Source organism: Camelina sativa, chromosome 12, assembly GCF_000633955.1.
Source record: "Camelina sativa cultivar DH55 chromosome 12, Cs, whole genome shotgun sequence".
Classification (NCBI taxonomy): Eukaryota; Viridiplantae; Streptophyta; class Magnoliopsida; order Brassicales; family Brassicaceae; genus Camelina; species Camelina sativa.
In genome coordinates, this window is record NC_025696.1 from 12,386,967 (window position 1) to 12,399,614 (window position 12,648).

At 36.2% G+C, this 12,648-nt stretch overlaps 3 protein-coding genes and 1 pseudogene across 5 annotated transcripts in view; 3 read left to right on the forward strand and 1 right to left on the reverse strand.

The window, feature by feature from the left end:
- Nucleotides 1-2,840, forward strand: part of LOC104731419 (kinesin-like protein KIN-14C) — a 5,827-nt gene extending 2,987 nt beyond the window's left edge. Inside the window, exons 8-18 of one of the 2 annotated variants that reach the window (XM_019233304.1) lie at nt 32-158; nt 260-334; nt 450-596; nt 673-811; nt 908-1,017; nt 1,222-1,383; nt 1,477-1,697; nt 1,880-1,961; nt 2,060-2,164; nt 2,249-2,353; nt 2,442-2,840. In XM_019233304.1, coding sequence (XP_019088849.1) covers nt 32-158; nt 260-334; nt 450-596; nt 673-811; nt 908-1,017; nt 1,222-1,383; nt 1,477-1,697; nt 1,880-1,961; nt 2,060-2,164; nt 2,249-2,353; nt 2,442-2,621 — 1,453 coding nt within the window. In that variant the 3' untranslated portion in view covers nt 2,622-2,840. The remainder of the gene's footprint in view (nt 1-31; nt 159-259; nt 335-449; nt 597-672; nt 812-907; nt 1,018-1,221; nt 1,384-1,476; nt 1,698-1,879; nt 1,962-2,059; nt 2,165-2,248; nt 2,354-2,441) is intronic. The other variant, XM_010450794.1, reaches the window with a different exon arrangement.
- LOC104731420 lies at nt 2,921-4,785 on the reverse strand. The gene is made up of 4 exons (XM_010450795.2): nt 3,989-4,785; nt 3,772-3,906; nt 3,538-3,687; nt 2,921-3,450 (listed from the first exon to the last, which is right to left on the reverse strand). Exons 1-4 carry the CDS (start codon nt 4,760-4,762, stop codon nt 3,142-3,144), a joined length of 1,368 nt encoding a protein of 455 aa, XP_010449097.1. The 5' UTR covers nt 4,763-4,785; the 3' UTR covers nt 2,921-3,141.
- On the forward strand, nt 5,520-7,572 carry LOC104731421 (annotated as a pseudogene).
- Nucleotides 7,577-9,978, forward strand: LOC104731422 (probable UDP-3-O-acylglucosamine N-acyltransferase 2, mitochondrial). Of its 2 annotated transcripts, none has more exons than XM_010450796.1 (10): nt 7,577-7,881; nt 8,303-8,516; nt 8,611-8,687; nt 8,786-8,835; nt 8,931-8,995; nt 9,080-9,131; nt 9,220-9,290; nt 9,380-9,446; nt 9,541-9,612; nt 9,782-9,978. In XM_010450796.1, the coding sequence occupies exons 1-10, from the start codon at nt 7,704-7,706 to the stop codon at nt 9,845-9,847; spliced, it is 912 nt and encodes a 303-aa protein (XP_010449098.1). In that variant the 5' UTR covers nt 7,577-7,703; the 3' UTR covers nt 9,848-9,978. The 2 variants fall into 2 exon arrangements, with proteins under 2 accessions (XP_010449098.1, XP_010449099.1); XM_010450797.1 differs by having other exon boundaries at nt 8,309-8,516.

Here is a 12,648-nt window from a genome sequence, read left to right on the forward strand (position 1 = left end):
CTAATCTTCGGAATGAGCTCCAACAAGTAAGGGATGATCGTGATCGCCAAGTTGAACAGTCACGGAAGCTAACTGAGGAGATCGGGAAGTACCAGGAGCATGTTGGGAAATCATCGCAAGAGCTAGGCAGCTTGATAGCAAAATCAGGATCGTTAGAGGTTGGTACTTTTTTTGAAGTATTGGATGTCAGTTCAATGTTGCATTTTCTGAATTCCTGCCTCATATTTGGTTAGCTGACATCGCAAGTTTTACACTGCAGGAAACATGTTCGTTGCAAAAGAAGCGAATATGTATGTTAGAGCAGCAATTAGCAATCGCCGATGAAAAGCAAAAGGTACTGGGATGATCAAGTTTATTTTGGAAGTTAAAGAAGTGCATTACCAATTTACCATCAGATGCTATTGATTTCAAATAGCTTCTTTGATAGATATTTGTAACTGTGAATACAGATTGCAGATGCATCAGTATCTCTTACTAGGACAGAGTTTGAGGAGCAGAAGCATCGACTCTGTGAATTACAAGACCGCCTTGCGGACATGGAGCATCAGCTCTGTGAGGGAGAGTTATTGCGGAAAAAGCTTCATAACACTATTCTTGTAAGAAAATATTGTTTTTTGGTAGGATTATATATGTGGCTGTCTTGATATGAGCTAAGAGAAGTTCTAAATTCAGGAACTAAAAGGAAATATACGGGTCTTCTGCCGAGTGCGTCCCTTGTTACCAGATGATGGAGGACGACATGAAGCAACTGTGATAGCCTATCCTACTTCAACAGAAGCTCAAGGAAGAAGTGTTGATCTGGTCCAGAGTGGTATGACTATTGCCTGACTTGAACTAGTTTTAGCTATGGATGACTAATCCCGCATAAAATCCCTTTTTTCTGACTCGTGTTCACACATGTCATCAGGAAACAAACATCCTTTCACATTTGACAAAGTTTTTAATCACGACGCATCCCAGGAGGAAGTATTCTTTGAAATATCTCAACTTGTACAGAGTGCATTGGATGGCTATAAGGTATGTACTCTTCATTAGTTTATGCATTACGGATATTCCTGCTATGAAAATAATTTTCCTAAAGGAACTCGCTTGAAGTAATGTTGGAATATGTTGTATGTGTATCGCAGAGTGCCTTTGTAGATGTAACTCGTTTTTTCAGTGTCAAGTTTAAAGACAGATTCTATTACTGATGCATCTATCTTAAATACTTTGTGGATACAGGTTTGTATCTTTGCCTATGGTCAGACAGGTTCTGGAAAGACCTACACCATGATGGGCAGGCCTGAGAGGCCAGAACAGAAAGGACTGATCCCTCGATCACTTGAACAGATATTCCAAGCCAGTCAAGCACTCGGTGCACAAGGCTGGAAGTTCAAAATGCAGGTTTACATTTCATCCCATATTGCTGATTGATTTTCTTTGCATCACCTTTTCCCTAACTTAATTTTGGATTACAAACTTTTCTTTAAAATATAGGTATCGATGTTGGAGATATATAATGAGACCATCAGAGATTTGCTCTCTTCCAATCGAACAACTTCTATGGAGTTGGTGCGAGCAGACAGTGGCACCTCAGGAAAGCAATATACAATCACCCATGATGTAAATGGACACACCCATGTCAGCGACTTGACCATATTTGATGTATCCAGCATTGGCAAGATATCCTCACTCTTACAGCAGGCTGCTCAGAGCAGGTATTGCCTTTGAACTTTATAATGATTTCTACCCTGTTTTGCTAGCCATGGATTATGAGAATATAGTGACATTCTTATTCTTGTATGCATACATGGTAATTGAAACTGGATTTGAATGCATAACATAACAAAAAAAATAACTCTCTCTCAATTAACCCAACATGTAAAATCTCTTTTTGCAGGTCAGTAGGTAAGACTCAAATGAATGAGCAATCATCTAGAAGTCACTTTGTGTTTACTATGCGGATTTCAGGTGTTAATGAGGTAATAATGTCTTTGCCATCTGGAGTTGGTTCTTGCATTATAGACTTTCGTTCCTACTTTGAAATCCTTTATTTATCAACACATCTCTCCTTTTTCAGAGCACTGAACAGCAGGTACAAGGTGTTCTCAACCTTATCGATCTTGCTGGAAGCGAGAGGCTGTCAAAGAGTGGGGCAACTGGAGATCGATTAAAGGAGACGCAGGTTTGTTGCTACTTCAAACATAAGACTTTCCAAGGTTATTAGCTTCAACATATCCTTACTGATCTTTGTTCTGCACTACCACAGGCTATAAACAAAAGTTTATCAGCTTTGAGTGATGTTATCTTCGCACTGGCTAAGAAAGAAGATCATGTACCTTTCAGAAACTCGAAGCTTACTTATCTGCTACAGGTTTGTTCTCGTTGTTTATTATTTTGTGTCTGCAGGAATGTTTACAATGCTGTTGTAGATTAAGTAACAATGGTATATCTTTGAACAGCCTTGCTTAGGTGGAGATTCAAAGACCTTGATGTTCGTAAACATTTCCCCTGACCCGTCTTCTGCTGGAGAGTCTCTTTGTTCTCTTCGGTTTGCTGCAAGGGTGAACGCATGTGAAATTGGTATACCTAGGAGACAAACTTCACAGAAGCTCCTTGACTCTCGCTTAAGCTATGGCTAAAAATGTTCAGAAAATTCTGCCAAATAGTAATTCACAGCTCTTCTCTTGTGGGTTTTTGACACATCTATCTCTTGTAACCTCTCAAACGCATTACTAACATTTAGTTCGGGATCTTTATGATTGTGGAGCAGCTTGCTGTCTTAGCAACGTGGCTTTCTCCATGTTGTATGAGAAACATGATCATCTGCTATTGATTGTTTAATGTAATGCTTTCAGAAATCTGAGTTACTCTTGTTCATTTTCTTACAAAACATTAGACTTATCACATAACATTAGCAGCTACTTAACTGCGACACATAAACTGTTGTTTCCAGTGAAGGTCTTAGCTATAGTTACATCCCCAAAGTTATTAACTTTTACAAAAAACATTTAAACATTACAATGCCATTTTGCTCCAAATTTACCTCTTACATATAAGTGTCAATTCAGAGCCTCTGTAGTGAAAACAAGAAAAAGAAGACGAAAAAAGAAACTGGTGATCTTGTTTAGATATCTGTTGTTTGTTGATGATCCACATGTCTTAACATGGCAGCTTGAAACCCATGTCCTTGCCTGCCACATAATCAGTCCAAACATCAAGAGCTCCAAAACTTGTCATAAGGACTGTGCTCAGAGACATCACTGTCCCAACCGAGAACACTATAATGGAAGCTCTTCCAAACTGAGCTACAGCTTTCTGAACCAAAACAAGTCCCAGAAGTGAAGCAAAGAAGCAAATCAAGGAAAACACGTAAGCTGTGTCTGTGTTTTGCATTCCTAACAATAAGTATTGAACTGCAGACATTGTTGCTGAGAAGAACACCATGAAAGAAGTAGTTGCTGCTGTTATCTGAATCATTCATCAAATACTCGATTAAAACACTTAAGAAGAATCAGAAAGATGGTGAGACAATATGTTTTTTTTCAATTTATGTACCTGTGGTGGTATCCCAGCTTGAAGAAGAAGAGGGCTTATAAGCATTCCACCTCCAATACCGAATATACCTCCCAATAAACCAGCTAAAAATGACATTACCGGGAACATTAACCGCGTGGACTGGTCCAGTCTTGTATCTTCTTGATTTTTCTGCTCATGTAAGATGTTAATATTTAGTACCTGATATGTTGTTGTTTGAATTCAATGTTGTTTGTAGCTTAGTGTTGTATTTACCTGATTACTTGGGGAACATTCTGGGCGACTTTCTGTTCTCGAGAGAGCCAGCTTTGTGAAAATCAAAGCAAGAGGTATCTGAAGTGAAAGCAGAATCCAATACTCCACACCACAAGGCTTTATCGTTATGATTCCCTGCACACAAAACATATACAGAATCAGTCTATTCTTTTCGCTATAGCAAAACCAATATATAAAGCCTATTAGATATCATTACCTTGCCATCTTTATTCCCACGGAGAAGATAAATAACAAAGAAAGACGCCCAAACAATAACCAAGACACCAAGTTTTGTCCATGGAAGCTTTGATTTGTTTTTATTAACCTGAGCTTCAAGTAAAGGTGCTTTAAGGTTCTTTGTATCCTCCTCTATTTCACCTCGTCCTTTCTCGGGCCTCTCATGTCCTTTTCCTCTCGCAATCTCAGACTCAATTTTCCAGAACTTGACTCCATTTCTACAAGTCTTCAAGCTAGACCAAGCCAGAAACACCGCGAAAAGAACAGTGATGAGCCACTCAGGCAGAACTCTGTTGCAGATAACACCAATACTCACTCCTAGAAGCATACAAGGCTCAAGAAGTAAAGCTAAGTCATAATCAAGCAAGGCTTTTCCACCAAAGAGATTGCTGATTACGTTAGCAATGGAACCACCGGTTACCATAAAAGCAGAGAAGCTTGAAGCTGTTTTCAAGTCTAGCCCTGCAACTATAGTCATGATTGGAATGAATAAACCTCCACCGCCGATTCCACCCGCGCTAGAGATTAAGGAAGCAAAGAAACATAACACTCCAGCCACAATGATCGCTGAAGATAGCTTGAGTTCTGCAGCACTTGATTCTTTTAAAGATGTTCTCCATTGTTGGACCTTGTATAGCAGCTTTTGATGATATATTGTTGGTGGACTCTCTTGATTGATCTCTTCTTGTTGATTCGCATTGATTGCCAAAACACAGAGAAGAAGAAGAAAAAGGACAAAAAGGGCCGTCTTCATTGTTTTGGTCTGAAAGCGTGGAACTTTTTCTTTTTGTTTGCTTGTGATCTAATTAAACTTTGTTGAGTTCTTTATATTGAAGGTTTCAAAGAGTGGTATGCACATTACATTTGCAAGTTGCTTTCGGATGAGTAGGCTGCAAGTAATCTCATTGACCTACGTACTAGACAATGATATTTTAAGATAGATTCATTGATTTACCTGCGATTTGTGGCACAATACAGACGAAGAACAGTTCTAAGAAGGTGAAGAAACAGTTATTGTCTGACACTGTGGAATGTGTCGTCTTAGATAAGGAGAAAAAAACAGTTATTAAATGGTTTTGGATTTGACATTGTGAATGATTGTGTAATGTGTTTGATCCTTGACAAGTTTCTCTTTGCAATTGTTTATGTATTAAAAGACAGCTTTCAATCTGTTTTAAAGAAGGGGACAAATAAGGGAGCGTCTCCTCTGAACTTCATGGAACATGAAAGATCCAGGTTAATTAGTCAAATATTAATTTAGAATAAAATAAAATAAAAGATATCTGTTCCATAGCTAAATTTTAGAGCAAACTAAGTCAATGACAAGAGAATCTTTCTAGAGGCGAACATGAGTTTAAAGAAATGACATTATGAGCAAAAGATTGAGATTACAACTAAGTGACATAATGGACGAAAACAAGAAGAGGGTGGTTGCGGTGTTCAAAACCAATAGATGAAGAAGACTATGAAGATCAGTATGTTTTGTTTTGGAGCAGGGGTGACGTAAATAATATACATTAATTAATCAAATATATACTCGTTCTTCGATCTTAACTTCTCTTTTCGCTTATGCTCAGCAAAACGTCACTGTTCACACCATTTGCTACTACGGAGGAGGCAACTTCACATCCAACACTTCATATTCCCGTAATCTCAATCGTCTGATCTCCTCTCTACCTGATCTAACTCTAAACATCAATGGCTTCTACAACATCTCCGCCAATAAAGAAGTCAACGCCATAGCTTTATGGCTTTATGCAGAGGAGATGACCAAATTTGGATTGCATCAGTTGCATCACAACCGCAGCAAAACAGCTTCTAAGCAACTGTCCAATCATCATTGAAGCCTATATATGGCTCGAAAATTGCATGTTTCGTTACACGAGTCGAACCAGTTTAGGTCAAATGGAGCCAAGTCCTTTTGATCACACATCAAGTAGCGTGACGGACAAGGAAGGTTTCAGCAAGGATTTGGGTGAGCTATTGGATTCATTAGAAGCTAAAATCGAGGCTGAGTATGAGACCCAAGAGATTAATTTTGCAGCAGGAGTGAAAGGGTCGATCTACGCTTTGGCTCAGTGTACACCAGATTTGTCTGAATCAGATTGTAGAATCTGTCTTGCTCAGATCTTTGCTGGAGTTCCCACTTGCTGTGATGGCAAGACAGGTGGATAGTGGATGAATCCAAGTTGATATTTCAGGTTTGAAGACTATCCGTTTTTCGATCTCTCGGTTATTTCAGAACAGAATCAACCTCTATCTCCACATAACAATAACACCATAAGAAGTGATCAAGGTATTACAAGTTATGCCAATGTCACAAATGGATGAGAAATTCAGATTTTACCTTTTTATCCTCTGTTGTTGCTTGCAGTAAACGGTAAAAAAGGGTCTAAAGCTCTCTTCTTTGCGGTGGTTACCATTGTGACAATTGTCTTAGTTCTTATCTTTCTCTCAATCTACTTAATGAGGAGGAAGAGGAACAAGAAGAGTACCCAAAAGGAAAAAGCTGAAAGTAAGTTTTGAAGCTGATTTAGTGATTATTAATGATTCAATGATGCTAAAACCCTGTTCTCGTCTCCTTCCTTAACAAGCATGCAAATTTCAAGCTGCAGATGAATTTGAGAGTGCAGACGCATAACATTTTGATTTCGAGACCATAAGAGTAGCAACAGATGACTTCTCCTTAGCGAATAAGATCGGTGAAGGTGGTTTCGGGGTTGTCTACAAGGTAACCTCATCTAATAATATACTCCAAATTAACTTTACTAATTCAATCAAGGGTCGTCTTCGAGATGGGAAAGGGATAGCCGTGAAAAGGTTATCGATACATTCAGGACAAGGCAATGCAGAGTTTAAAACAGAAGTACTCTTAATGACTAAGCTGCAACACAAGAACCTTGTTAAACTCTTTGGTTTCTCCATCAAAAAATCTGAAAGACTACTTGTCTATGAGTTTATCCCAAATACAAGTCTTGATCGGTTCTTGTTCGGTAAATATATAGTCTCTCATTACATCTTTTCTCCTTTCGAAAACTAGCGTTTCTCTGTTTCAGTTTTCTTTCCCCTATGCTAGTGAATGTAGATCCTATCAAGCAGAAGCAACTAGACTGGGAGAAACGGTACAGTATCATCATAGGAATCTCCCGAGGATTTCTTTACCTACACGAGTTTCCAATCATCTACCGTGATCTCAAATCCTCCAATGTGCTTTTTGATGAACAAATGCAACCAAAGATATCAGATTTTGGAATGGCAAGACAATTCGATTTCGATATAACTCAAGCAATAACAAGAAGAGTTGCTGGAACTTAGTAAGTCTTAGCTAACAACAACAAAAGAAACGGAACCACAAAGAATCAAATCTCAATCTCTCTCATCTTTAGTGGATATATGGCTCCAGAGTATGCTATGCATGGAAGATTCTCAGTGAAAACAGATGTGTACAGCTTTGGAGTTCTTGCTCTTGAGATCATTACTGGTAAAAGGAACAGTGTATTAGGGCTTGATGAAGGCAGTCACATAATGTTTCTGATCCAATTCAATATCAAAACCCTAAATTGACATTTGTTTATATAGAAATATTCTGTCAAAGTTTTGAACTTTTTTCAGTTGGGGAAAATTAAAGTTTGGGGCTTTTAAATACACGAACCTTGTCCCTTAGATTCTTCTTCTTCTTCTTCGTTTCTGTGACTATGGCAGCTACTCTTCGGAGATTATACCCTAATTCTATACGCAATTCTCTTCAAGGAATCTACTTGAACAAACCCTTTATCCGAAATCAGCTTCTTCGTCTTTCGAGTTCTCAAAGTTCATATTTTTCCTCAGATCATCAGTTGGGTTCTGCGTCTGCTGAGGTTTCTTCAAATGCAGGTGAGTTTAGTTTCGGATTTCTAGCTTTATATTCGAGTGCCACTCAGTTCGATAAAATTATTGGGGACACCAACTGTTTGTGGAAATGCGTCTGAGAACATGCGTTTTTTTATCTGTATCAGTGAAAGTCTTCTCTGTTTGCTCTATGGTCTATAGAAATAACCCAGCAGAAGCCGTATATTGCACTTGATATAGCTCTGCTTCATATGTTAAAAATTTTAAGATTTACAGAACCATGATGAGACAAAGCTAGCTAATACTTATAGTTGGTGATGAAGTTGAGCTTTTACTGAGATTGAATGTGTATAAAACTTAACTGATGCTTCTTACTCTTTAAGATGCTATAATGTTGGATATTTTCGGATCCTTGTATCTAGATGTTGAAACTGATATGTGAGTCTTGTGAGTGATTATTATCAAGGAACAGCGACCAGTGGTGGTATCATAAGTGAAGGGTTCCTAAGATGGAGAAATGGAGGAGGGACATGTCACAGCTCGGCTGTAATTGATTCCTCGGCTTTGGTTGAGGTTGGTGCTGTAGTTCATGAAAAAGCGGTCTTAGGTGCAGAGGTTCATGTAGGATCTGGTACTGTGGTTGGACCATCAGTTAAAATCGGCCCTTCCACAAGAATCGGGTAATATCTCTTGTACAATGTCTCTGAATAGACCATTGTTGTATTCAGCACCTTTAAAAGATTCTGTTTGCTGAGTTTCTTTTGTTCTATCCAGATATAATGTTTCAATTAGCAACTGTAGTATTGGTGATTCATGTGTGATCCACAATGGGGTCTGCATAGGTCAAGATGGTATGAACCAAACTCACATGGTTTATCAGAGATCATAGGATTGAAGAGGTTATGGTTTGAGATTAAGTCTTTTAATTGCTCGTTTATCTTTCTTTCAGGCTTTGGTTTTTATGTTGATGAACATGGAATCATGGTCAAGAAGCCTCAAGTAATAATCCCTAATTGCATTTCTCTAATCTGAATCAATCAACAAATAGCGGGTCATTACTCATTCTCTTTTCTTTCTTTCTTTGTCATCTTTAGACTTTAAACGTGAAGATAGGGAATCGTGTAGATATAGGAGCAAATACTTGCATTGATCGAGGCAGGTAAGAGATCTGCATCTATTGACTAACTTCCTTCAGTGCACTATGCGCAGTTTCATTAGCTCTGTATAACAACAAATTATGCAGCTGGAGAGATACAGTAATTGAAGATGACACTAAGATAGACAACTTAGTGCAGGTTTGGTCTCTTTTTGTTTTTTGGCCTTTATAAATTGATTAAACAGTATCCATCATATGCTTACTTTCTTTCTTGTTTTTTTGGGCAGATTGGTCATAATGTGATCATAGGAAAATGTTGCTTGCTTTGTGGTCAAGTAGGCATCGCTGGTTCAGTAACGTACAAATCTGAACCCTTTTTGTTTCCATTGAAAGAAACAATTATTTGAAGTTTTTCAAGACTCAAAAAGTCAAAAAACAAATCTGCAGAATTGGTGACTATGTGGCTTTAGGGGGACGAGCTGCTGTTCGAGATCATGTCTCCATTGTATCCAAGGTATAATAATAGGCTTCAACCGGTTTCAAAAAAGCGGTTTTCTTGATGCGTTTTGGTTCACAAAAACTTCTTTTTGTGTGTGTTTAATGTTTAGGTTCGACTCGCGGCTAATAGTTGTGTTACTAAAAACATCAATGAGGCAGGGGATTTTGGAGGCTTTCCTGCTGTAAGTTAGATCTGTTTATCTTTTTTCAAGATCTTTAATTATTGTTTCGACATTTCATCAAGAATCAGTAACAATAACCTGAACTTATCGATAGTTGACCTCGACTAAAACAGAGTTGAAAAAATGGTTTCCAAGAAATTGAATATCAAAATTTATGTTTGGACTTCAGGTTCCAATTCACGAATGGAGAAAGCAGATTGTTCGAGCTCAGATTTCGAACAAGAGAAGAGCCTAAATTTATGTACTACTCAAATGTATTCGCATAATGTCATTTGTTAGACTCATGTTACAGTAAGAACACAATCAAACCAGTAACTGAGATGTTTTGCTCAACTAGTTAACAAATTTGTTTTACCTTTGACCGGACAAATCACTAAACAACGATTTAGAACTCAAACTAAAAAGCAATAATTTCTACATTATAAAATGCATAAAGTATTTGAGTTTCCTTTCTCGTGCCACATTAAGAGAACTTTGTAACGAAAATCCAAATAAAAACCAAAAAATTACCCGAGATTTGAGGACACAATCCAACGGTCTCTATTCTGAATTGCTTTTGCCATATTAACAAAAACAAAGAAGGAAAAGAAAAAGGACAGTGAAAAGAGAAGACAGAGATTAGTTTTGTTTAAAATGTCTAGGGTGATGATGGACTTGTTTTGTATTTTACGTCAAGACCAAGTAACTGGTTTTAAAACTTCAAAGTTAATAGTACAACAAAGTGTGAATTATTAAGGCTACACAATATAATTTGTCTCTCTCTATATGTGTATTATATGAAGTTGGATATTTATTTATTTATTTTATTTGGTGGTATTATTAGCATGGGACTATGTGTGGGTTGCATTATTCAGAAATTTCAAATGTATTTTTGTGAGACAGCTTCTCTGGCTACAATTCATTGGTATGAGTCACCTCTCTTAAGCAATCAAAATGGTTTTTTCTTATATATTCTCTAATCTCTTTCATGTATTGCTTGTCCACCATGTTTATGTTTTCCTTTTATTGCATGGTTTTATGGTAGCCACTAGTATTATGCTTTCTGATAGTCTAGTACACTAAACAGATGTTTAATTTTTATTCAGGTACTATAAGAATACGATATTATAACTGAATGAAGAATCTTATGAATGTAAATAATTCAACCCTTCGGTAAATAATATATCACATCTTAATTGTTATAAGAATATCGGGACTTAATATATATTTTTGTATTTTATTTCAGTCAAGTCTGGATTTACGGTGTAAGGTTACTGTCAACCGTCAGGTCTATCTTAACTTTGATTAAAGCTTGGTACGTACAACAAGCTTGACTGTATCAGTTTGCATCCTAGATTTTCTTTTGACATAATAAGACAAAATCAATAAATCATAACAATCAATGTTATAAACTTATAATATAAATAGAGGAGGCTCTTTTGCAAGTGAAATATGAACATCACATACTAAATTGTTATAGGTTTAGTGATTTATACTAAATTGTTATTGGTTTAGTGATATTTCATAGAGCTTGAATATAATAGATTTCATGCGACTTAATCCTTTATTTAAAATATCGTTTATCAAAACATATAGTGTACTAGGTTTTGATGTCTAGCTCCCTTTACACCTTGTAAATTGTAATTAGAATAATTTGATTGTTTAATGACAATTACTTAATTATAGTGTAGTATAATTAGATATTTTGATTAATTTATTGCTGATAGCCTGATATAATGCAAAATATATTTAAGCTTCGACTCAAACTCCTCAGTAAGAGACTAAGAGGGATACTAATGAATCTGATCGAACAACCAAATCTCAAGCCACGCAGAATCTGTTCTTGACAACCTTGCAAACAAAGTATAATTTATACGATGAGATAACGTTTACCAGCACAATAATTTTTTTTTAGTTTTCACAATTCTTTCTGAAAATATCTAACGTACAAATACCTTCTAGATAATATAAATTAATTACACTGGTCTCAGTTCTTTGACAATATTCAATTTGTTTACATCCCAAGAAATTGTAATAAAACAGCTCATATATTAGCAAAATTTGGATGTAGTTTTGAACCTTTTTATTCAGCTTGTTTCCATCCTCCCGTTTGGCTAACGGAAACTCTTTGTAACGATTATCATTTATCATCTATATAAATTCTTTTTTGACGAAAAAAAAAAAAAAGATAATATAAATTAATTATTTTAGATTATTCTTCTTCAATTCTCATCAACACTCGATAACATATTTCATTATTTGTGATTTTTAAAAATATTTTTGGCATATATAGCTCGAGACCTCTCGCTGTCGCCTATGTCTCTCATTTTTGTTTTTGGCACATAAGACCCCAAAATGAACGAAGAAAATATCTTCAAGATTGGTAAAACTATTTACAGATTTTGACGGCAAAAAAATATTATTAAACAAACAATACACGATTTACAGACTTCGGTAATTCGTTTTCTCAGTTGCGTTTTGTAAATGTGATAATAATTCTTAGGCGTAAAGTAAGACTGTGAATTAAGATTGAAAGAATAATATATATATATATATATATATATATGCTTATAATTTCCTATTCTGGAAACAAAATTATTCCTTTTTTGGAAAACGAACGTATTAGGCTGCAAACAGATGATATATGTATTAGACAACATGTTAAAATGATTTTTTTGCAATTATTGATGATGCGCTGGTTCCTAGCTATATACTAGTTTAAAGGGCAATTAGGTATGTAGTCTATTTTGATAATTCCAAAATAAATAAATAAAATCATCTTCCATTTAATAATTAGCACTTTCAAAAATTGCAGATAGTTTCGTTCTTAAACTGATGGAAATTTAAGTGGGGTTTTTAACATAAATGTAATCACAATTTTGCTAATGAATTGACGCAAACTTAACTTTGTTAGCATTGACCACAATCTTAATTTTCTTTGTTAACATCTCTGTGAATATTAAACTTTGTGGATGCTCATTAATTCCATGATAAGTTTCATAACCGTTGATAGATCTTCTTGCGCCGTGTCACGAACCAGATCTCAACCGTTTAAAA

Bases quoted from the DNA above. Each gene is read 5' to 3' on its own strand.
- LOC104731422 (XM_010450796.1), top strand. From the start codon at position 7,704: ATGGCAGCTACTCTTCGGAGATTATACCCTAATTCTATACGCAATTCT. The intron at 7,882-8,302 runs GTGAGTTTAGTT...ATTATTATCAAG, and splicing joins TGAGGTTTCTTCAAATGCAG to GAACAGCGACCAGTGGTGGT. The intron at 8,688-8,785 runs GTATGAACCAAA...TCTTTCTTTCAG, and splicing joins GGTCTGCATAGGTCAAGATG to GCTTTGGTTTTTATGTTGAT.
- LOC104731420 (XM_010450795.2), bottom strand. From the start codon at position 4,762: ATGAAGACGGCCCTTTTTGTCCTTTTTCTTCTTCTTCTCTGTGTTTTG. The intron at 3,907-3,988 runs GTAATGATATCT...TTTTGTGTGCAG, and splicing joins GTGGGAATAAAGATGGCAAG to GGAATCATAACGATAAAGCC. The intron at 3,451-3,537 runs GTACATAAATTG...TGAATGATTCAG, and splicing joins AAGCTGGGATACCACCACAG to ATAACAGCAGCAACTACTTC.